Genomic DNA, 25880 nt, shown 5'->3' with positions numbered 1-25880 from the left:
GCCACTGTGATAGGCAAGTGAAGAAATGCATGTGGATGTACCTTGGAGCCATTAAAAAAAAAAAAAAGGACCAATAAGTTAACCATGGCTAAAAAATTAAGCACATCAGAATCTCATAAAAAGTCAGATCATAGTCTGAGGGAAAAATTAGAGCATATTTTAACTAAAAGGAAGTTTTCTTTATGTACCAAGTGCTCTTACAAATCACTAAGTCATTTTCAAATAACCCAACAGACAAAAAGAACCCATCAGATATGAACAGACACTTTGCAGAAAAATAAATTAGCATAGCTAACAAGGATATGAGAAGATGCAGAACCACCCTCATAGTTAGGGAATTACAAATTAAAACAAGGGGACACTTTTTACACCTATCTGAGGGACAGATCTGAAGAGGTTTGTCCTTCAGAGGACAAACAAAGGACAAACAAGAGGCTGACAAATCTGACAGCGGTTAATTCCATGTTGGTGAGTGTATGGAGAAACAGTTGTTTTTACACAACTTTATACAGTTGTTTTTACACTCTGTGGGTGAGAGTGTAAATTTATGTAACCTTCTGGGAGCAAAATAATATGTATTAAAATTTTAATTTACTTGTTTTCTGACCCAGCAACTCCTGCACAGAGATGTATAAGATTGATCTTGCAACTGGAAACAACCTAGTGTTTGTCAATAGATTAAACAAAGTTACAGGATATCCATTTATTAGATTATTATGTAGCCATTAATATAGTGTGGCCCAGATGAAAAAAGGTGGGGCTGGAACAGACAGGAAATGCTCAATAGAGCCTAGGGAACTAGAAGTATGAACGGATATGAGTGGACGGTTTTAATCAAGAGCAATTCAGTGTCTATGAAGGAAACAAATGGTATTTTCAAACTTAACTTTAAAATAACTTAAAATTATTTAAATTCTTACCCCACCAAATAAAATGTTTATATGTGTACTAACAGGAAAAATATACACTATATATATTTTAAAAATGTAAATTGAAGGACAGCAGTACTGTAGATAAGAATAAGAGTCAGGGCTCAAGTCAGAGTGCCCTGGTTCAAATCCCAGTGTCACCATTTACTAGCTGTGACCTTGGTGAATAACTGACCATCCCAGACCTTTGCATCCTCATTTGGAAAATGAGAAAAATAGTAGTACTAACTCATAGGGTTGACATGTGGGTTAAAGGATTTAATGAATGAATAGCAATGAGAATGGTGCTTGGTATACAGTAAATAAATATTTATATATAATATCATAGTATGATATATATCATATATCATAAATATATATCTTGAGTGAGAAAGAGAAATAACTAGAGATGTGCTTATATATGATTATATTTTTATGTTTACATATATGTTATGTATGTTTATATATGTACTATAGGTTTGGAATATTCGCTTCTAGAAAGGTATAGAATAAACTGTTAACAGGAGGGGGTAATGCCACAGGACACTTCTTTTTCATTTTATATCATCATATACTGCTTAATATATTAATTACTAACATGTAGGTTTTCTTAAATTTAAAAAGCGTTATTGGGACTTCCCTGGTGGCACAGTGGTTAAGAATCTGTCTGCCAATGCAGGAGACACGGGTTCGAGCCCTGGTCCAGGAAGATCCCACATGCCGCGCAGCAACTAAGCCCGTGCGCCGCAACTACCGAGCCTGTGCTCTAGAGCCCGCGAGCCACAACTGCTGAGCCCGTGTGCCATGACTACTGAAGCCCGCGCGCCTAGGGCCGGTGCTCTGCAACAAGAGAAGCCACCACAATGAGAAGCCCGCGCACCTCAAGGAAGAGTGGCCCCCGCTTGCTGCAACTAGAGATAGCCCACATGCAGCAATGGAGACCCAACGTGCCCCAAAGTTTAAAATATAAATAAATAAATAAATTTTTTAAAAACTTATTAAACAAATAAAAAGCGTCATTAAAAAATTCAATGCAGAATATTTCTAGGAAGCTGCAGCTCCGTACCCTCTCAGTCTGGAACCTATTAGAATTTTGTTTGGGGATAACACACTATGAAAACAAAGCTGCAGGAAAGTTAGCCTTGCTGTAGAAAGCGACTTTTGCTAGACATCGAACGTTTAAGAGATTTTTATACTTACAAAACGGAGCACGGGTTTTAAAATTTTTCTAGCATTATAAGAGACTTTAATCTTTGCTGCCAGAAAATGCCAGTCCTGGGTATATATGAAATATTTGGAGAAGCAAACTGTTTATGCCTGAGGCTGGTACACACTGGCAGCAGGAGACGGGTGAAGTTGGGACAGCTGTAGGCAGGCCTCGGGTCTGTTTTGCCTCTGGAGGCCAGGACAGGGCAGGGAGAGCATCTGGCTAGAGCCGGGGAGGGTGGGAGCTGCCCACAGAGCTGCTCAGCCCAGCTTGGGGTCGCTCTTTATTTAGCAATCTCCTTGAGGCTGCAGTTCAGAGCTGACAGGGTAGAAGGAATAACTGACGTCTGTAGATTCCATTGATCAGACCCCACCCATGAGGTCCTCGGGCCTCCAAGTCAGCCAGTTGTCCAAAGCAGACCTCACTGAAGTCCTAGATGAATTTTAAATAGGTGTATATGTGGCAGGGGGCCCAGAGACTTCTAACCCAAACCACCGCCAGACCATCAAGGGGATGGGCCCAAGTGTCCAAGTGCTCCAATCCTGAAAGCTCCTGAATGGAGTATTTGCTTTCTACCTAGTCACTGATGAAGAACTGTATGTGTGTTTACTTAGTTAGCTCAGGCAGCTGCTAGGTGAATCGAGTCTGTAAGCATACATGTATTTATGTATTCACTGGCAAGCCACTGTCCTAAGCACTTTACCTGTACTGTGCCATTTAACCCTCACAGGTAGAGACATCTATTCCCACTTTATAGGTTAAGAAACTGAGGATCACATGGGGTGTCCAAAGCCACACAGCTAGTAAGTGGCAGAACTATGGCAAACACCACGCCCAGTTTCTATTTCTGAAGGTCACATGTATACTCATGCTTTACCGATTCCTACTTCCTGTAAGGATATGCAGTGGTTACCGTGAAATGGGTAAAGATTAAAACACATACACAATAACCTACAAACTCTAAAAAGGAGGAAAACACAAAAACACACACACATACAGAGTGGCAGGAAAACAGGACTACTACCTCAGACTAGGGGAGTTAGCCTTCTAGAGGCGTGTAGAAAACTTTTTTCTGAGTTTCCTGGCATTCACGAATTCAGAAACAGGAGTGACAGAGAGAATCATCCTTAAGTTGCTAAGATATTTACCAGACTGGTTTTTTTTGAGAAGTTTTTTTTTTTTTTTGATTGTAGTATAGTTAATTTACAATGTTGTGTTAGTTTCAGGTGTACAGCACAGTGATTCAGAATATTTTCCATTATAGGTTATTACAAGCTATTGAGTAGAGTTCCCTGTGCTATACAGTAGGTCCTTGTTGTTTATCTATTTTATGTATAGTAGTGTGTATCTATTAATCCCAAATTCCTAATTTATCCCTCCCCCCTTATCCCTGGTAACCGTAAGTTTATTTTCTACATCTGTAACTCTATTTCTGTCTTGTAGATAAGTTCATCTGTAGACAGAGGCAGACAGAGAAAGAAAAACATCATATGATATCGCTTATATGTGGAATCTAAAAAAATCATACAAACGAACTTATTTACAAAACAGAAATAGACTCACAGATGTAGGAAAGAAACTTATGGTTACCATAAAGGGAAGAGGGTAGAGGGATAAATTAGGAGTTTGGGATTAAAATATACACACTACTACATATAAAATAGGTAATCAAAAAGAACCTACTGTATCGCACAGGACACTATACTCAATAGCTTGTAATAACCTATAATGGAAAAGAATCTAAAAAAGAATATATATGTATGTGTGTGTGTGTATAACTGAATCACATAGCTGTACACCTGAAACTAACACAACATTGTAAATAACTATATTTCAATAAAAATTTAAAAAAAAAGAAAAAAATAAAAGTACCAGTATCCACTTCTAAGTCAACACAAGCACATGTGCCATAGAGCTGTATAAAAGATGTTTAGTGCAACATTACTTTTAGCTGCAAAGAAGTGGAAATGACTTCAACGTGCATCAGTAAGAAATGGATAAATATCGTGTAGTTTATTCAAATGGTGAAATTCTACATAGCAGATGTAACAAGTGAGCTTGATCTGCATATTTCTTCAACAGACCTCCGAAACATAAATATGTACAATATGTGCAGTATAATAGCATTTACTTAAGTAAGACATACTTACATATTGTTTATGGATGCGTATACATACATATTTACACACATGCACACACACAACATGTATAGCTATAAACAGTTGGCTGAATGGACACACGCCGTGTCGCGTGGCACGTGCCTTGGCAGCCTGAGGGGAATGAAACTAAGTGTGGGGATTAGAGTAGCTTCTGATGACATCTGTCATATTTTCTTTAATAATAATAACGAAATGACTAGATGGAAATAAAATTTCAATAGCTGTTGACACGGGGGGAGGATGGGTGCTTGTTACTCTGGCCTCTGTGCTCTTCTGCATCTTTTAAATTTCTCTAAATTAAAGACATAGCCCATCACTTTGTTGTGCAGCAGAAACTAACACAACATTGTAAAGCAACTATACTCCAATAAAAATTTTTTTAAAATAATAAATATATTTTCAACCCTACAGAAAAGTTTCAAGAACAGTACAATCCCATACCGTTATGATCTGTATACTTTTCTGTAATACTTCAGTAAAAGAAAATTCAGACACACACAAAAAAAAGACGTAGCCGAATATTAAGTGCTGGAGTGCACGTGAGCTATGTTGCTCGCTGAAAGGTGATGAACGTATCTGCAGCTCTGGAGAAGTATTGGCAAAACTCGTGTTTCCTTAGGAATGCTGCGGCGCCTGCTGTCCCCTAATCCTAATGGGATCCTCTCTGCTCTCACACAGATACAAGTACTCCTGCGGGTGCCTGGAGGCAGGGCCAGGCTTTTCCAAAATATGTTTCAATGTCCCAGGGAGCTCTTGGCTACAGCCCCAGACTAAGCATGTAGAAGAGGGTACCCTCATCATGGAACTCCTGTGGGCACCTGTATCACAAAACGACGTTCCCATGGCAGGTAGAGCATTTCATCTTGAACAAGCCACAACCTCCTGGATCTGTCATGGTCAGGAGGTCATGACATGAAGTAATTAAGCACTGTCAAGCAATTGGAAAATACTGCACACTTTTTTATGAATTTGGGGAGGAGTGTTCATCTGCGTCTACTTTTAAATGGCATTACATATACTTGGATTTTTCTTTGGGGTTAGAATTAGCAGTAGATCTTGGAAGATAATCCCGTTACCATGTCATTCATGATTCACTCATTAGTACAGTCCATTTATTTATTCATCCATCCATTCACATTCAACAAATGTTTATTAAGTACCTAGGATAGGCAGCATTCTGAGATGGCCCCCAGGATTCCTGCTCCTGGTGTACATTTCCTATAAAATCTCCTGTTGAGTGTGTTTGAACTTGTGAATCTGGTAAGATTTCACTCCCATGATTAGGTTCTGTTATACGGTAAAGCTGAAGTTATTTAGGAGATGTAATTAAGGTCTCTGACCAATTAATTCTGCATTAATCAAAAGGAGATTACTCTGGGTGGGCCTGACCTAATCAGGTGAGTCCTTTAAAACAGAGTCCACATCTTGCCGGGAGAAAGAGATTCAAAGCTCAGGAGCCCCTCTCTTTCTGGCCTTGAAGATGCAAGGAGCCACGTTATGGAGAGGGCCATGTGGGAGGGAAATGTGGGCAGCCTCTGGGAGCAGAGGGCCTCAGTCTTACAACCTCAAGGAAATGAATTCTGCCAATAGGCACATGAGCTTGGAAGGTGACCCCCTAGTCTCAGATGAGATGTCAGCTCTGGCCGACACCTTGATTGAGACGCTGAGCAGAGTACCCAGCTAAGCCATGGAAACTGAGATGATAAATGAGTGTTGTTTTAAGCCACTAAGTTTGTTATGCAGCAAGAGAAAGCAAGTACAGTATCTGTTATATGTCAGGTACCGGGGCTGCAGAAATGAATAAACACCATTCCTCTCCCAAAGGCACTCACCATCTGTTGGAGGAGACAGAAAACTTAAAAGACACAATTTAAAGCAAAAAGTTACCATGGAAATAGGAATAGGGGTGCACGTCTGGTTAACCACGGAAGGCTGGACACTCATGGCTGCCCAACCCCCGCATATGCCAGTGAAAGAGGCATTGACCATAAAGGTGAAGATAACGTCAAGTGGGGAGGGGCAGCTCTGTTCTTTCCCCGGGGCTCACTGGCTGGGTGCCATCAACCTGGAATTTTCTGTGGCTGTGCATTCCTCCTCCAGCTACCACATGGAGGAAGCCTGTCAGCAGTAGGAGAAAACAAGGTCAACAAACAGACATAGAGTTGAGAGGTGAAAGAGAGAATCCTGAAGATGTTTGACACCTGGATCCAACTGAGCCTGAAGCCAGTTTGATGCTCAACCCTCCCAGTTAAAGGAACCAGTAAACCCTGGGGATTTTGTTACCTCCAACCCAAGTATCCTGACTAATTAATACAGATAGATAGTTGGGTAAACAGTATGGTAAGCTCTCAGTAAATTTTAGTTACTCTGGTCATGACTAAACTGATTATTGATATGAAGTAATTAAGCACTGTGAAATCTTTAAGGGCAGCCACCTCATTTCGGGGTGCTTAGCAGGGAGGACTGAGTTTTGTATGCTGAAAGAGAACATTACAATACGATCAGGCCACTCCTAAGATTCAGGACAAGGGCAGACACGTGGGGTGAGTCTTCTGTAATTGGATCAGCTGTCTGGCTTGCCTATGATTTGGGGTCACCCTGCATGGAGGTCAAGGACTGAGGTTTTTTGAAATGATGGCCTAAAGTGCCTGGACCCAAAGAGACCCCCCGGAAACAGACCCCCCCCCCACTTGTGTATGGTTGCTGTAGATTAGGGAGTCATAGCCCTGTGGCTCTCAGGGCCGCAGCCAGCAGGCCACGTGCCTGGATATGCCCCACGGATCTCACCTACTGGGTGTGTTTGTCTCTCTTCCCAGAAGGGGAGGGACCATACACTTGTCACGCTGCACCGCATTCCAATAGGCCTCTGATCTCTATGAATGGGACGCCAGAAGAAGGCCCTAGACATTTGAACAAATCAGGTCATTCAGATCTGTGGTCAGCTCCTGCCTAGATATGGCCTTCCTCCTGCCAAACTGGCCCGCAGACCTCGGAAACTTGGGCTGGCTGCGGGCGACCTGGAGACACTGGTCGGTGCTGCTGTTCTGCTGGTCACTGCTGGATGCTGCCGACATGGAATCAGATTCTGTGACGGATGGCTCAAACTTGGCCTTAACTCTGGGCTTCAGAGGGTGCTGGGGGTGTTGGAAATTCCGGTAGCGTGGCTTTTTATGCACATACATTGGCCGGTCAAGCTGACCCTCAACGCCATCATTCCAAGATTTGTAATGCGTCCGTCTCTGGAGCTCAGGAGTCAGGCCCTGACTTCCTAAACTTTTGCCAACATAAAAATGAGGAGCCCCGTGGAGGTCGGTCAGGGAGCGTGGGTAGAAAGCCCGTCTGCTCACTTTTCTCCTCTGCATCTCCTCCTCTTCTTCACTGAGCTGTGGAGAGGCCCAGGGCATACACTGTTGCATGTTCCTGGGGTACATCTCCACAGGGTCCCCAAAGATGTCTATCTTGAAACGTCTTTCTGGCCAGAAAGTTGAATGGTTTTTTTGGTGAGGGTCACGTTCATTAACCATATAGTATCTGGGGGCACGAGACCTACGACCCCGTGGCACCAAGGCTGAGACCCTTGATCCATGGTCGATTTGCTGAAGGTCTTTTGGGAAAAGAGGCTCCGAGTGAACGTCTTCGATGTGCTTTGTAAACATTCCAGGTGTGCAGGATCTCTTCCTGTAAAGATCACCTGTGCTTGCACACAGGCCACGTGGATACCTGAAAGACAGAGGTGGTTAAACACCTGCAGCCTTGGTGCTCACAGACCCCTATGCTGTCCCAGCACTGCGAGCCAGAACAGCAGTTCTCTGCATTTCCACTGAAACTTGTTCTGAAATGTTAATGGGTGTCCAGTGGGGAATTTCCCAGTGGGCCAGTGGTTAGGACTCCGTGCTTCCACTGCAGGGGGCACGGGTTTGATCCCTGCTCGGGGAACTAAGATCCCACATGCCGTGCAGCGAGGACAAAAAAAAAAAAAAAAATTTCCTAATGGGTGTCCAGTGGATTGCATGCACAGGAGGCTTTGGGGAACTGGGCTAAATAGATTTCTTTACTGCTGGAATTCTCAGAACCCTTAACGTGATAATGTGCACCATGAATCACCATGGAGGGCAAAGAGTGTTGTGCTGGTGTATTTCATCACGGAGACCTTCTTTTGTCCAGGAGCACATAGTGGACCTAAGAACTGTGGAGCACATGCTGGGAACACTGCCCCTCACTATCTCTGCCATGCAGCTGTCCAGGTTCTTGGACACTTCCTCCCCATAGCCTATGTGGACAAAGAATGTCACCTGCCATTTCAGAAAACAAAGGATGTAAAGCCATCGGTCACTGCGGCCGCCCTGACGGTGTACCCTAAGGGGAATTCGGGATGGAGACACTGGCCCTAGATAGTTAAGATGTGTATCAAAGGAATAACTTCAATGAGCTCAGACTCTTGCATATTTCCCTAGAAGATAGAAAAGCACTAAAATCATTAACTTGAAATGTCTGTCTTTTTGTTATTAGCAGTAAGGCTTTGATGTTCAACCATGTGGGGTTTTTTTCAGCAAAAACTGCTGTGTCTCCTGGCTCCTTCTTTGGAACAGTCCTTCAGAGCCATCTGAGAGGCCGTGTCCCAGACCACAGTCCTCAGTAAGTCCGCCAAATAAAACATAATTCTCAAATTTTAGGTTGTGCATTTTTTTTTCAGTCGACACCTATCCAGGACTATTGGAATCTCTCCTCCGTACCAAAGCCCAATAGATACATGAAGACAACTCCTAATATAGCAAGATTTTGAATTCTTTGTTCACTTAGTCATTGTCTTTAAAAACAAAACAACCTCACCCCTTACCCCTGCCAAACAACTCTCCTATATATTATCTATATTACTTTCACTGTGTTACATTCAGATCAGATATAATTCTCCGTGTAAGTTAGGGTCAGTGCATCCTTCTAGATGTCCTACCTCCCTGAAAAGAATGCAGGGTTCTACTGCTTTCTTATGTGTAGGTACAACTGAAATAATTGACTCATACAATGATCTTGCCCATAACTTGGCCAGCCTGGAACTAAAATATAAAAGATCTTGCCAATAATATAGCCAGTCTGGAATGAAAAAATAAAAGATAAAAAAAATTTAAACAACAAGGTCCTACTGTATAGTACAGGGAACTATTGATATATTCAGTATCTTGTAATAACCTATAATGGAAAAGAATATGCAAAAGAATATATATGTATACACATGTTTATATAACTGAATCACTGTGCTGTACACTTGAAACTAACACTGCTGTGTAAATCAACTATACTTCAATAAAAAAAAAAAAAAAAGAGATAAAGTCCCAACTCCAAAGAGACTCAAAGGCCTTAGTGGTCTGTATTACACTTCTTTCCAGCGTCATCTCTGGCTTCCCTCCAGGCTCCCTTTGCTGCAGTCATATCCCAAAGATGCCTCACTTCTTCATAACGTCATACCTTTGTTCATGCTTATTCTCCACTATGGTACATTCTTTTTTTTTCTTTTTGGTTTTTATTTTTTTATTTTTAAATTTTTTGTGTTTTCTTTATAACATTCTTTCTATATCCCCCCCAAAAAATATTAAACGGAGATTGGTTAAAGAAGTCATAGCGTATCTAGACAGTGGAATAGTAATTGAGCTTTTCCTCCCCATCTTTACTGAAGTATAACTGACAAATAAAAATTGCATATGTTTAATGTGTACAACTTGATTTAATATATGTATCCACTGTGAAATGATTACCACAGTCAAGCTAATTAACATACATCACCTCACAGAGTAACCACTTTTTTTTTTTTTTTACGACAAATGTCATTGTCTCCTTTTAATAGAGGGAATTAATTGACTAAGAGCTGCAAACTTTTTTAAAAAAACTGGTATATGGCTTAGGCAATACTGTCTGTAACCAACCAAGAATGCTCCGGAACATATTCTAGTTTCTTTCTTAATAAATAAAAAGAATCGTACACTGTGACCAAGTGTCGTTTATCCCAGAAATACAAGAACTTTTTTTTTAAAGTCTTAATTTAAAAAAATGACTTTTCATTAATACCAGTTTATTACTCAACACTATGGTACATTCTTGATTCTTCTCCATTTGGTGAGCTCTTACTTCGTTTTTAAGGTCCAAGTCCAATATGATTTCTCCTATGAAATATTTATGCATTCTCCACGTAGACTTTATCTCAACACCCCTTGTCCTCTGAAAACATACTGTTTATCACAGAAGCATAGCATTGATCACATTATCTAATATTTAACTACATCCTTCTCTCACTATACTTTCAACTCTTGGAGGCAGAGATGTTTCTGATTAATCTGTAGTATCCATCACAGAGAGTACGATAGAGTTGATTCTCAATAAAAGTTTGTTGAATTAGATACTAGAGAATTCTTTACAATACAAACGTGTTTGGATTATGCTAATCTGGAATTTTTTGAGTTAGAGTGTTGTTGCCATTGACAAGCAAACACCTAATATTCTAATTAAAATTAATCCCTCTCTTCATTAAACCAGGTCCCCAATGGAAAAAAAAAATTTTTTTTAAGGCATTTTCTTTTCTTAGGCTATAGAAATAAATACCCTAGGTTGGCAGGAAGGTTTGCTTATAGGATATAGGGCAGAAGGCCAAGGAGGAAGAATTTGTCCTGTTTGACAAACTTTGTCCCCTCATTTCTTCTCAATACCAGCTGTCAACAGGCAGAAATGGCCTTGTGGCCTTCAGGCAGAAATGGAATTTAATGGCTCTTACTTCCTGAACCTGTTAGGGCCTTTGAAGCCCTAATGGTTTTTTTGTTTTTGTTTTTGTTTTTGTTTTTTGATGCACAAAAACTGAACTATAACTTTATTTTATATTTGGAAAGAAACACAACAAAAATAAGAACTAATTTTTATCCTTCTAAAACGCTCCATCAGGTTTGGATGACTGGGACAGTCTCCTCTGCTCTGAAAGATCTGTGTTCTTCTCAATGGGAAAATAATGCTTTGGTCTCCTGCTCTTTTTCATCACCTAATCCTTCCTTATCCGTTGCTGTCCCTAACATTTCAGCGTCCCTAATGGCTTTTTATCCTGCTCTTAATGGCTCTGGGCCATCACTGGTAAGTATTACCCAGGAGGCAGATTTCCTGCCAAGCTGCAGTTAACTCACCTGGTAGAGTTGCGCCCAGATCTGGAGATGCCAGGAAGAGGCAAGCTGGGACTGCCTGGTCCTGGCTGGGGACTCGGGGGCGTGGGCTGGGTGATGGTCTCCACCCTGCTACTCTTGCTACTCGATGAGTCGAAATTGACCACGTTGCCATTGTTTTGAGGTGTCGCCGAGTGAGCTGAGGACAGCTGGCTGCCGAAATCGCTGTCCTTTGGAAACCTCTTGGTGCTTTCGTCTTGGGTTTGGATGCGGGCTGCAGGAAGAGAGAGGGTGAGGGGAAGACAAGCTGAGGGGGGACACGCTCAGGTTGGTTTCGCTGCAAGTGTCCTGACTTCCAACAGGTGGGTCTACAAACAGTTGTGTGCACTTGCAGATACGCCTGACCCCATGGGTGACAAACATTTCATAATTCAAATCATTTCTTCACTGAGAGTTGGAGCTGGAAGGGAGTGTAGGAGGAATCAAATGAACCCCGAGGCTTTACACATGCACCATCTGATGACCCCATTAGCAAAGTGGGTTATTCACCAGCTTTGGGGCTCTGGTTCTTTATCTATACAATGGATACAATGAAGCTTAGATGATAATTATGATTTTTTGGAAACAGTTCACAGAGCATTCTGAAAAGTAGTGTGGTCTTGGGCTTGAAAAACATTAGATGACAATATTGTTATCCTGAGAAAGTTTATAGAAATCCTAGTTTTTGACGGCAACCTGAACTAAACTTAATTATGCTTCATTGGCAAATAATACTTGATAATTACAGTGGAATTTTATAACATGAGCTGCAGTCTCTTTCCATAGCAGTGTTTTTTAATTTTTTATTTGATATTGGAGTATAGTTGATTAACAGTGCTGTGTTAGTTTCAGGTGTACAGCACAGTGATTCAGTTACGCATGTACATGTACCTATTCTTTTTCAAATTCTTTTCCCCTTTAGGTCGTTACAGAACATTGAGCAGAGTTCCCTGTGCTATGAGTAGGTCTTTGCTGGTTATCTATTTTAAATATAGCAGCGTGCACGTGTCACTTTCCATAGCAGTTTTCATCGGTAGGCTTGCTCTCTGAGGAAGTGGATGGAGCAAACACAACCCTTAGGCCTCATGACTCTTACTCAGGCATTTTCTGGGAAGGAAGCACATCTCTCCCAGTTAGCTCTGCATTAAAGCAGACAAAGGAGTTGGCCAACAAAGCCTTTTTGGGTCTCATTTTTGTTTATTTTCTGAGGAAGAATATGGACTACGTACGCCATGTTGCCATTGCCCACTGATCTTATTAGTGGCTCCAAGTGGCAGACATGTTTCCTTTGAGCTGCACCTGCCCACTTTCCCCTCCCTTCAGCCCACACCAGACTTGTGCTCCTTGTATTATCATTCTTTCTACAGGGAGGCTCTTTCCTTTTCCCTCGATGAGCCCATATGGGAACAAGTGTGTCCAGGTGCTGCTGGGGAAGATGGGAAGAAGTGTGCCCGTTGGGTTTGGATTTCACACCAGGGAATCTCTTTTCATGGCTGGACCTGCCCACCTGGCATTGCTCTGCAGGCAGGGCCAGAGAGGACATGACCTAAGGGGCAGAGAACTGGGGAGGGGGGCATGAGCCCATATGGGAACAAGTGTGTCCAGGTGCTGCTGGGGAAGATGGGAAGAAGTGTGCCCGTTGGGTTTGGATTTCACACCAGGGAATCTCTTTTCATGGCTGGACCTGCCCACCTGGCATTGCTCTGCAGGCAGGGCCAGAGAGGACATGACCTAAGGGGCAGAGAACTGGGGAGGGGGGCTTTCAAGGAAAAAACGGGCCATTGAGAGGAAGTACACAAAAGTGAATAAGGCCAAGATGTTCTTACGGGTTTTCTTCAGATTTTTGTGCTTCTTTTTCTCTCCTACTTCAATATTTCCTTGTGATTTCAGACGTGTTTTGGGGTTATTCACAGGCCTGGGTCTGATGTAAAAATTGTAGATATAAACCAACATTTATATCCCTAGATTTTTATTGTGTCTAGTTAATTGTGAAAACCGCAGTTGAGTAGGAATTTTTATTCGTGATGAAGCTTAAACTGCTGTTTTTTTAAAGTGCTCACCAACTGAGACATCAGGAATTTTTGTTTGTACTTACCTTCTACCATTTGGGCAACCTTTTTCTTATCTTCAGATCTTGCCTAAAATATAAATGATAACCATATGTTTGTTTTGGATTTAGCAGGAAGGAGTAACAAATACAGTTAAGTCCCCTACATATGAACCGGTTCCATTCCGAGAGTGCGTTCATAGGTCCAATTTGTTCGTAAATGTAACAAAGTTAGCCTAGGTTCCCAACTAACACAATGGGCTATATAGTACTGTATTGGAATAGGTTTATAATACTATTATAAAATAATACACAAAAACAAACACACACAAATAATACATAAAAAACAAACACAAAAAATAAAGAAAACATTTCTAATCTTACAGTACAGTACCTTGAAAAGTACAGTAATACAGTACAACAGCTGGCATACAGGGGCACGTTCGCATCTTTGAAAGTTCTCAACTTGAAGGTTCGTGTGTAGGGGACTTACTGTACTATTCTTGGGGGTGGGGCTGGGGAATGATGTAGGTATCACTGCTAATCCTTTGGGCCATGGCTGAGCTACTGCCATTACCTGGGGACGGTGTGCTCTGGTCCTAAGCCTGTTACTTGAATGAATGAATGCTGACACCTGAGAGCTGACGTTTTATCTCTGGCAAGTTTCATTTTTAGGGGCAGCTCTTTGATAGACCATGTTGAGATTCTGCTAAGCATGGTTTGGCTGAGACACAAAAGAGAAAATATGGATCAACCACACGGGAGATGTGTGTTTCCATAAAAATGCCCTTTGCAACTCCAGATGCATTTCTTTCTTTCTTTTTTTTTTTTTCGGTCATGCCATGTGGCACGTGGGATCTTAGTTCCCCGACCAGGGATCAAACCTGGGCCCCCTGCAGTGGGAGCACGGAGTCTTAACCACTGGACTGCCAGGGAAGTTCCTAGATGCATTTCTTATTTGACTATATATGAAATGAGTTGGTGTTTCTTTAATGAACTGATATTTGTGAGAGTTTTTTTTTTTTAATGGAGAAAGGTGGAAGTTTTTTGCATGGGGTTCTGGGGCTGGGTGAAGCAAGTGAGGTATCCAGGGGTCAAATTTAAGGAGGTGCTCACTCTTGGGGCTGTGGGAGTGCAGGGTCGGCGTGACCCTGAGAGTCTGTGCCTCTAAGTTTGGCAGCCTGGTGCCTCGCTTGCCTCACCCCAGTCCTGGCCCTGGGGGAGCACCTGGGGTGTGCAGAGGAGGAGAAACTGTGGAAGGATTGGGGAGTGTTGGTTTCCCTCTGACTGCTCTGAGATCTATGGTTTCAGCCCCAGATGGGAGAGAAGGTATAGTAAATCCCCCACATATGAACCTTCAAGTTACGAACTTTCAAAGATGTGAAAGTGCGTTCAACGTCAGGCGTGAGTGACATCGCAGCTTGCCCTCCGTCTCCTATTGCTGACGATCTTTCAGCTCTACCGTCTCCCACCTGCTCTCCCTCCTCCAGTCAGTAACTCTTCTTGCCTGTTCACTCGATGTCAGCCCCTGGATGCCAGCTGTTGTACTGTACTACTGTACTTTTCAAGGTACCGTACTGTAAGAGTCAAAATGTTTTCTTTATTTTTTGTGTTTGTTTTTTACATATTATTTGTGTGAGAAGTATTATAAACCTGTTACAGTACAGTACTATGTAGCTGATTGTGTTAGTTGGGTACCTAGGCGAACTTTGTTGGACTTAGGAACAAATTGGACTTACGATTGCGCTCTCGGAGCGGAACTTGTTCGTATGTAGGGGACTTACTGTAATGACAACCAGAATTTAAAAGATATGAAAAAGGTGGGTCTTTGGGTCCAAACAGTGTCTTTGGGCTCAGATGTCCAACTTGACATGGGATTAGGGAGGGACCCTTTCTCCCCGCCCAGTCAGTGCAGCCAGCAGAAGAGCCCAGTACATTGCAAGCTTGGTGTGGCCACAGGAGGGGGAGCTGAAGCACTGAGGGCATGAGCAAGGCCTCTAGGAGAGGAGGCTCATTCTGGCAGTTGAGGGCCTGGGTATTCTTAGAAACAGCCCTGGGAGATCCTGGCCGGGGAGGAGTGGTCTTGCACTCTAGCAGGTGGCCAAGAGTCCTAGTAATTTGAAAATGTGACCTCACTGGTATTCCCTGGCCAGGGAAATCAGTCAGATGGTTGATGCACGTTCACGATAGCACAGGTTACGTAATACTTGCATTTTGGATCTGCATTCTGAGCTGGTGGTTGCTGAGCTTTAAGGATCTTGCGATGCTCTGAAGGTAATAGATGAGCATGCTAGGGCAGAACAGCACAGGGCGGTAAGTGTACTTCATCCCCCTTGTCGGGCTTCTGTGTTCCCTGCCGGATGTGGGCTACCCACTGACCGCCCCAACCACCCTCTGAGGACAAAACGTATCAGTGAGTTTTCAAGCTGGCAAGTGCTGGGAAGGAGCTGCTTTCCTTTTCTCTCTCCTGATTTTCAAAGCAACCTCCACTGACCTGGAATACTGCACGGATGACAGCAATAAGGAAGGAGTGAAGATGGGAGAGGGATTTTACAGTGTATCATGGTAGGAGTATTGGATCAACTACTTGATGTTATTTCCCCTTTAAGTTAAAACAGACGCAAGTTAGCTGCACTGTAAAATTCCATGTTGAGATTAAACTTCTGGAAAATAAGATAATGATAATCACATTCAACCCCATGATCATGGCCACAGCGATCGCCAAAATGCCGTTGATGAATCAGTCATGCTCTACCTCCCTGGCCCCTGTGTGATTCTGCGTCCCTGCTCAGATCATCAGGCTCCGTAAGTGACTTTTGAATGAACTCATTGAATTTATACAATTATTGGAAAGCAGTGCTTTCTTCTTGGCCAAACACGCAGAAGTCCCCCCACAGCAGGCAGGAAGGTACTCACAAAAGAAGCAGCACAGCTGGCAGGATAAACACAGGACTACTGACGTACCCAACCACAGAGCCAAACCACGCAGGAAAATCCTTCTCAATCGTTTCTGACACGATGTCATAAATCTTCTCTTGTCCACTGTGAGAAAGAAAACCATAATTCCAGATTATATTGCTTTTGGCAGAAGGATCCTGCAAGCCACTAAAAAAAAGAAAAAAGGCTAGCTAGCTAGAGTCCAATCCTCAAAGTCAGTTTCAAAGCTAAAGTAAGTATCTGATGAATGTGAAAGATACATAACATTCCTGAAATGATTTCGTCTGAAGTAGTCATTTAATTAACATGTAGCTTTGAAGATGGGGTCAATAACCACATGAGGGGTGTGTGTGTGTGTGTGTGTGTGTGTGTGTGTGTGTATAATGTAGACAAAGATAGACTCTAAATGTTACATATACGTTGTATCAAAACTGACTTAAAGCAAATGCTAGGTGAAGATAACTCCAGGGACTTCTGTCTTGATGCAGCTAGATAATGAAGAATCAAAAGTGACGTGGACTATCTTTTAATAAAAGCTTTCTGAGTTCTGGAAGGGAAAGATTGACCAGGTAGAATTTCCTTCTAGCCTTGGTGCAATGCCGTTTCCCGTTTTGATTTGGAGTGGGCTGTATCTTTTAAAGATGAGCACAGAGATGATCATACTTGAGGGCAGCCTGCTTAGCAAGGAAAGGGCAATGGTCTTGGATTCAAAAGACATGAGTTTGAAGTTTTTCTCTGCTGTTGACCTGTTTTGTGAGCCAGAAGGAGAATTCAGTTCAATGCAGGGGTCGTTCCTCTATAGCTGTCAGTAGCTCCAGGCAGAGTGGACTGAACTAAGAGAACTCACCTAAATGGCCCGCAATTTAGAGATGGCTTGTACCGGACAATAGCAAAAATGGTTGGCAGCATGCATAAGAAGAGCATAAACAGGAGCATTGCCAGGTAGAAGTTGTTGGATCTGTAAAGAAACCAAATGCCAGGCGCTGAGTTCACTCTCTGGCCAGCTGCCGATGATGTATGTGCACCGCCCCCTGCCCCCCACCACCAAAAAAAAACAACACAGAATCTGTAGCCCTGACTCTTTGCAAACAGAAAAATCTTCCTCCCATCACTGCCTAGGAAAGGGTCTGTTGTAGGATCACAGGCAATTTAGCAAACTAGAAATGGATGCTCAAAGGGGATTCGTGGATGACTCAGCCCAACCTGCTCATCTACTAAACGCTTGCTGAGCACCTGTCCGCCTCAAACCAAGACAGGGGCGACCTCGTGGCCATCGCACAATAAACTTAATTCATGGAAAAATCTTAGCACCTTTGCCCCACCCAGCTGAGTCCTTACCTAGTGGTTCCCTGTCCTGTTCCCAGCCTTGAACTTGTCCCCTATGTCTGAGGATGGTTTGACTCTTTTGTTACGGTTCTTGACTCTCTCACTTGGATGTCTCTCTCAACATCTTATCTGCTCTGCTCCTGGCTGCTCAGGGTGAATGGTCTGCCTGAGTAAGCCCTGGGCCCTGGGCCCTAAGCTGGTCTGAAAGCTCGGCTGCCCAGGCTTCCCCTGAGGGCAGCACAGGTCTGTTTGGTGTGCAAGGCCCTGTATATAGTCCTGAAAAGAGAATGAATGGTCTGTTAACCTTGAGACTCTCAGCCAGCATGTTCTCTCTCTCTCTATTTCTCTCTATTTCTAATGAAATAGACTGGACTAGAAGAGAACAGAAAATATCAGGGCACATACAATGTGGTTTAGTAGGTGAGTGTTAATTTGTGAAACCTTTCTCTATTTATATACACACATTCTCTTTATATATAAGTATAGACACACACACACACATATATATACTAAATATATGTGTGTATCCATTTATATGTATGTTTGTGTTATGTATATTTATGTGTGTGTATATATGTATGCATGTATTTTTATATATAGGCATACATAGATGTCAATGAATATACACATTCATATATAAATTATATATAAAACGTATATATGAATATATGCATCTACACTGGTCACTAGGTGAAAGATACATACACTGTCATGCTGGTTATTGTCAAAAAGTTTGAAAGACACTGATACACACCCACATTGATACCTATTATGTCAAAATAAAATAAATGAGTTCTAATCAAGGTGTTCAAAATGTGATATGAATTCACCAAAATGGCTAAAGTGAAAAATACAGAGAAGAACAAGTGTTGACAAGGTTGTGGGACAACTGGAACTCTCACATGATGCTGGTGCGAGTGGAAAGGGCGCCTCTGCTTTGGCAAAATAGTTGGCGCTCTCTACTAGAGGTGAACACGTGTGTGGCCTGTGAGCCAGCAAGCGCAGTCCTAGGTATGTACCCAACCAAGGACATGCGTGAGAATGTTCAAGGCAGTGTTATTCATTATAGCTAACCACAGGAGGATGGATAAAGAAATTGGGGGGTGTGTCCTCAGTGAGGTGATTCTCACAAGCACAATATTGAGAAGAAGACAGGAATAAAAGAGGTCATACTGAGTGTGATTCTATTTACATCAAGTAAAAAACAGTACGGCGGGGGGAACGAATTACGCTGTTAGAAGCTGGTAGTGACCGGAATCGAGTACAGGGGGGCTCCTGGGCGCTGTTCTTGTTCTATTTCTCCATCTGGGGGCTGGTTACAGAGTTGTGTTCAGTTTATGAATATTCATCAAGCCGGATATTTGTGATGTGTGCCCTTTCTGGATGATTATTAAACTTCAGTAAAAAGTTGTAAAAGATGTGGCATGAGCTTAAGAAGAGTCATGACTGATTTGAAAGGTGGAGCATTGGCAATGGCTTCAGGGAGGAAAGGCAACTGGAGGGCGGACAAGATTTTGACAGGCAGGGAGTTGGGGAGACCCCCTTGCTGGAGGTCACTCTGGCTAAGGCGAGTGTGGGTGATGTGAGTTCTCTCTGCGAAGAGGACTTGACGCTCACTGACCTGGAGGCTCGGAAGACTTGCTGGTGGGGCACGTTGCAGGTCAGCACGGCCCAGCTGCGCAGGTACATGAGCCCGATGAGTTTGAGGACGTTGAAGGCAGGGAGACATGGCGAGAAGAAGGCCCCCATCCTGAAACCACAATGGGAGGCCAGTTAGCGTCTGTTCTGCTCTGGTCTATCTTGGTTCTGAGAGCTTGAGATTTATATACTCTGTGCTTAAAGAACTGAAGAAGCCCCTGGAGATCTGAGACCCCAACCCTTCCACCTGCTGGAGATAAGACAAGTCACTTCTGCAGATGAGCAGGGAGCCTGTTTTAAAATATCCTCTTGGCACAAGGATGCTAAGTGTCTTCTGCCTTTTCACACTTAGCAAAGGAAAGGCCCTCTTCCGGTCAAGAGGCAAATAGATAACTGCGGTTTCGGGCAAGCTCTAGATTTTGCCTGTCTATGGGGTTGGTGGGGCTAGGTTAATAAATTAGTGACTTTCCGATTTGATCAACATTATGTGGAGAAGAGCTACTTTTGTTGGACCTTGTGCTAAGCATCCTCACACATTTTGGCCCATTTAACCTTCTGCAACCATAAAAGGAGGGGTAAAAATCCAAAGCTTTTAGACATGAAAGGTGGGTCTGGGAAAAGTAGGTGATTTGCTCAGAGACTAATAAAAGGGTGACCCTATATCATCCAAACTGAGAGACCTTTGAGAGTGACAGATGTGGGATAACATCCCAGGAAAACAGAGGTATATCTACCCTGCAAATAAGTGCCAAATATGGAATGAAACCCAGATCTTCTGACTTTAAGGCTAAATCTGCTTATACTGGATGTTCATTCAATACAATACCTGTGAAGTTTGGATTTAGCAGCAGGAAAATAGATACAAAGAGAGGTTTAATAAGTAAAACTCTTTTTTAAAAAAACTTCTGGTTTCTCACATCAGGCAAGACACTTAGCTTCTCTTTTCCTCAGTTTCCTCATATTTAAAATGGAGAAAATAATACTAATTACCTCATAGGGTTTCTATAAGGATTAAACCAGTTATTACAGGTAAAAACGTGCCTGACATTCTGGCAAACGTTAAGTAAATGTTTTGTATTATTTTTAGTACTGTATTTGTGAAAATATTTTTCAAAATAAGTGGACTCTAAGAATACAGAATTTGAGTCAAGCGATATTACTTTATATTCCATTCGTCCTGCATTTTACTGAATGATTATGAAGAGAGATTGTGTCTTCTGAAAGTATGGGACACCCAGGTTCTTCTTCTTTTTCGTCGTTTGCTTGTATTTTAACAAATAGCACTTTTTGTGGTCCAGTAGGGAAAGCCAGAGATGGAGGGATGGTTAGGGAGCTCTCCGCCGTGTCCCCATGGACACACACATCCATGTCGATCAGATGATCCCTTTCAGCCTTTAGTATCTTTAGGAACATGATTGCCTTGGCTGGGAGTTGCCCTGGGTGAGCAGACCTCCCCTAGGATGGGTCTATCTGTCTGGGGGATGGTCGTGCACCTGGGCTCAATGTCCAAGTGAGAGTATGGAAGGAGAGTGGGTAGCTGAAGGCAGGCTCCCCAGCTGTGACACAGCCACTGATGGAAGTCCTCCTCGGGGGTCAGCAGCCTCTCCTCCTAGCCTCCCCGCAATCTTCCCCAGCAGCTTATTCTACTGGTTCTTGTGCAGTTTTGTTTGATTTTCAGTGACCCATAGTGGCCTAAAAATGGACTATTTCCTTCCTCATTCCTTTCTGCAAAATGCTTAGAAAACCATTACTGAAATTACTATCTATGTGAAATAGTTCAATTAGAAACTGTTTATGCCCTTTCTTGACTCTTAGGACTGTGTTTATTATGGTCATGTCCCATCCAGACTCGGTCAATTAAAATCTTAGCCCAGATTAGATGTAAGCACAGCAGGAAGAAACTTTGCTACGTACCAAATCATTCCTTGGTTGTAGACTAAATGTAACACGTTCTCTGCTATTTTGAATTCCCCGTATTCAGGCTACAAGAGAAAACGAACTTCTGCATTAAAAAACGTTCCAAATTTCTTTGCATAAACCACTTCATTATAGTCAAATACACAGAATTCTTTGCTCGCCTAGATACGTAGAGATTATTGTCTGTGAGGCCATCCCAGCAAATGGTAAATGTAAGAAAGAAATGGAAACTCAAGCTTTGTACAGCCTTTCCCTCTTCCCTCACGTATTTTCTCTCAGCCATGTCAGTTTCCCAGCCTGGCCATCAGGAAAGGACGGATCTGGCCATACGAACTTCCCCAATGGACACGGCATCTTACTTACAAACTTGCTCTCCAGGTCCCAACACCAGTAGTCACTTAAGTACCGAACGAAAAGTCCTCGGAAGAAGTCTATGAGCAGAATGCTGGCCACAGTGAAGAGCATGTCAATGATGGACAGCTTCAGCATCTCCTGCAACACAAGGTGTCCTTGGATGCCACCACGCCCTGCCCTTCCCGTGGTCCACCTCTTCCTTGGGGTCCTCCCTTCTCTCTTCATTCCCACGGCTTGAGCCACTGGGCCCCCTCCAATGGCGACTCCATTTTTGGCACATAATGGCTGCTCAACAAATATTTGTTAATTTGAATTTTGATATCTGAGGCCAGCTTTACACAAAGCCAGGGAAAAAGTCTATGGTTCTGAGCCACAGGAGACTACTTGAGGTGTTATCATGGGATATAGTGAAGGTGAAAGGCAGAGGGGTTCAGAGCACAGAGTTTGGAGCAGATGCCTGGGTTTAGGGCTTCATTCTGCTTTTTTTTTTTTTGATGTGGATCATTTTTAAAGTCTTATTGAATTTGTTACAATACTGCTTCTGTTTTATATTTTGTTTGTTTGGCGCAAGGCATGTGGGATCTTAGCTCCCTGAACAGGGCTCGGACTCTCATCCCCTGAATTGGAAGGCTAAGTCTTAACAACTGGACCACCAGGGAAGTCCCCTTCATTCTGCTTTTACTATCTGTGTTTTGGGGCAAGTTACTTAAACGCTTGTGCTTCAGTTTCCTCATCTCTGCTTCTAAGGATGATAATAAGATTCTAGACTAAGCACTTAGAACAGGGCCAAGCATATCGTTAATACTGCCTGAGTCTTTACACTGATTATGATAATTCATTTTGAGACCTGGAAAATCCTAATCCCCCACTGAACTTTATTTTCCTTTTCTATAAAATAGAGATAATGACACTTCAGAGAGTTGCTAGAATTAAGTGATGAAATGGACATGGAAGGGCTTTATAAGGGAACGAGGGAGCCACCTGTCCAACGTATGTCTCCCAGCATTGGCCTTGCGGACTCTGGGTGGAAGCAGTGGTCTTGTTGGCCTCTGAGAGAGGCGAGGTGTAAGTCAGAACATTGGCTTGTTCCAGGGCCCAAGTGCTGTTTCTCCTGAGCCCTATCCCAGGCCCAGGTGTGGACCACTTCTCTTCTCCAGGGGCTGCCCTGGTGACAAAGAAGATGGTAGAATCTATCCAATGCCTTGTGCTATTTGGGGGAGCAGTTTCCTGTGGAGAGAGGGAAGGAAGAAGAAAAGGTTGTCCAGTTATGTGTAAAGAAGAATCCATCATGAACACCAAGGATATCACTGCATTGCTTGGGAATAATCTCTCTTTCTTTATCTCTGTTTCTCTCTGTCTCCAACTCTCTGTCTCTCTCACTATCTCTAGCTTGGTTGATAGCCACTTGACTAGAGTTGGTCCAGTAATGAACACAGAGTTGTAATGAATAGCATTGATTGGTCCCTGGTAAAGTGTCAGAGCCTGTCCTAGGTTACAGCATGTTATATTTCTCATTCTCACAGGAGTGTCAGGTAAGAATGATTATTCCATGTTACAGATGAAGGGATTGAAGCTCAGCTAGTTGAAGTCAAATGCTCGAGGTCATGTTGCTAGTAAGTGGCAGGTAAGGACCCAGTCTATGCAACATCAAAGCCCTGATGCAGAACCATTTCTCCCTGTGGCCTCTTCTGTCTTATAAGCAGCAGGATCTGATGCTAGGAAGGTATGGCTTGGGCAAACAACCCTAAAGAAACCTCCTACTCCCTGCCTCCTCTTCCCCTACCATTTTGGGATAACCTCACAGGTGGGGCAGGTTTAAAATGACCTCCAAAACTACCCTAGGCTGGGATGGTGGGGCCTGCTCTGAACTGCTCTCCATAAGATATTTACTTTCTCCTGATTTTCTAAGTGAAAATTAGTCCCATGGTCTGCCATTCTCCTGGAATCATTTACAATAGCTCTTGATAAACTTTCCTGATGGAATTCCAGGAAAGAGAGTCAAGAGACCCAGGTTCTCATTCCAGCACTGTCACTGACTAGCCATAAATTCTGGCCTCAGTTTCTTTATCTTGGAAATGAGACCAAATTTCCTATCCTTTGTTGAGAAGACCACAAATGAACTGATTTTTGAACATGATGAACAGAGTGCAAATACTAGCAGTGATATTGACAACACTGATGATGACTCTGTATCTGTGTGTGCATGTGTATATACGTGTGTATGTGTATATATGTGTGTATGTGTGTGTATGTCTATATGTGTGTATTTGTGTATATGTGTGTATGTGTGTGTTTGTATGTGTGTATGTATTCAATATGTATATGTATATATGTGTATGTGTGTGTGCATGTGTATATATGTGTGTATGTGTATGTGTGTGTATGTGTATATGTGTGTATTTGTGTATATGGGTGTACGTATATATATGTGTGTATGTGTATATATGTGTGTATGTATTCAATACGTATGTGTATATATGTGTGTATGTGTTTGTGTGTATGTGTGTGCATGTGTATATATATGTGTATGTGTGTGTATGTGTGTATATATATACGTGTGTATGTGTGTGTTTGTGTATGTGTGTATGTATATATGTGTGTGTATGTGTATATATGTATATATGTGTGTATGTGTGTATGCCTATATATGTGTGTATGTGCGTGTGTTTGTGTATGTGTGTGTATGTGTGTATGTATATATGTGTATGTGTGTGTATGTGTATATATGTATATATGTGTGTATGTGTATATAAGTGTGTATGTGTGTATGCCTATATATGTGTGTATGTGCATGTGTTTGTGTATATGTGTGTGTGTATGTGTGTATGTGTATATATGTGTGTATGTGCGTGTGTGTATGTGTGTGTGGTGTGGGGGGGGCAGTGGTTGGCTGGGCACGTCCCCAGGATGGAGCACTCACCTCAGTGCTCATGCTGTTAACTTTGTCCAGGAGGGCGATGATCAGACTGTAGAGGTTTCCCAGGTACAGCACAAGGACCCTGAAAGCCACAAGCCCACCTTAAATGTCCAGACCACCACTCCATGCTTCTAGACTGATCACGATTTGGGAGTGACCACCATGTTTTGGCTAAGACAGTTATTGGTTGCCACACTTGGTTTCCTTCAGGATCAGACTGTGGGCATTAAAAAAAAAAATACAGAATTCCAGAATCTACACTGTTTCAAGAGGTCTGGATGGGGTCTGGGAATCCTTTTAGCGCCTTACCAGGTGATTTCACTACAGCCGATCACTGGATCAGTATTTCGGAACCACTGGTATAGCAGACAGTGTGTGAGCTTAGGAAGCGGGGCTCTGAAGTGTAGTGTGAATTATACATGTCCTTGTGTCATGCCTTCTGGTTTATAAAGTGATTTTCCAGGCATTATCTCATTTGAGTCTCACAGCTCTCTGAGGTCCATATTATTATAACCCCCACTTAAGGGACAAGGGTATTGAACATGGGGAGGGCTTAAGTCACCTGCTCGGGTTCACACAGATAAAAAGAGGCAGGGTGAGATTTCAGGATCTCAGTGGTCTGGTTCCGAAATACAGGCTGAACCTGTCAGACGGGCTGAAGCAGTGAGGGGCTGTGGGCACATCTACACCTGCTCACAGGTGGGCAGCCGTGAGCAGACGGCACCTGCCCGCAGCAGCCTCTATCAGCCAGTGATCCAAGACTTGATGCCCGTTTCCCCGGAGTTGGAAGGTTTTGGGAAACACGTTGTGGAGTTTCCCAGGCTGCAGCCTTGGGTCTTAACAGAAACATGTCTGGGAAAATGAGATGAGAAAGGAAAATGGCAGGTTTACAAATCTCTCACAGGACAGTGGTTGGCACTTGGAGAATCATGAAGCCAGTGCCAGTTGGTGAAAAAGAGAAAGCAGATTTAACATGAGGAAAAGACTCCAGATTGGAACTTTGCGTCGCCCATCCCCACAGGCCATCATCTCCTCAGGTGTAGAGTTTACCACCTGTGGCCACCAGTGTGCAGGAGTGACCAGGGAAACAAGGGCTAGGACACCTCCGGGGGCATCATTCTGACTCATCTTGGCTTTCCCTGTGCACTGTGGAGGGGTTCCCTTCAGCTTCCCTTTCTATCTCTGTCTTCACCTAACACAGGGCAGGACCCTCAGAGTCAACTTGGCACTTGTTGGCTGAAGGAAGGACCAAGAGAATTTAACCTTCTGCCGTCTTCGTATCGCATGGCTCTGGTTCT

General features: G+C 42.9%; 1 protein-coding gene across 1 annotated transcript in view; it reads right to left on the bottom strand.

Moving 5' to 3' along the window:
* Positions 1 to 7174: 7174 nt before the first annotated feature.
* The window catches only part of TMC3 (transmembrane channel like 3), a 45112-nt gene continuing 26406 nt past the window's right edge, over positions 7175 to 25880 (bottom strand). Inside the window, exons 12-22 of the mRNA XM_068538031.1 lie at positions 24586 to 24664; positions 22647 to 22892; positions 21675 to 21803; positions 21309 to 21376; positions 19378 to 19506; positions 17278 to 17388; positions 16410 to 16535; positions 15705 to 15783; positions 13542 to 13584; positions 11432 to 11681; positions 7175 to 7994 (exon numbers count right to left, since the gene is read on the bottom strand). Of these exons, the coding sequence (XP_068394132.1) occupies positions 7175 to 7994; positions 11432 to 11681; positions 13542 to 13584; positions 15705 to 15783; positions 16410 to 16535; positions 17278 to 17388; positions 19378 to 19506; positions 21309 to 21376; positions 21675 to 21803; positions 22647 to 22892; positions 24586 to 24664 (2080 nt within the window). The remainder of the gene's footprint in view (positions 7995 to 11431; positions 11682 to 13541; positions 13585 to 15704; positions 15784 to 16409; positions 16536 to 17277; positions 17389 to 19377; positions 19507 to 21308; positions 21377 to 21674; positions 21804 to 22646; positions 22893 to 24585; positions 24665 to 25880) is intronic.

Source organism: Eschrichtius robustus, chromosome 1 (assembly GCF_028021215.1).
Source record: "Eschrichtius robustus isolate mEscRob2 chromosome 1, mEscRob2.pri, whole genome shotgun sequence".
NCBI classification, from domain to species: Eukaryota; Metazoa; Chordata; class Mammalia; order Artiodactyla; family Eschrichtiidae; genus Eschrichtius; species Eschrichtius robustus.
This window is presented reverse-complemented; position numbering and strand designations above follow the sequence as displayed.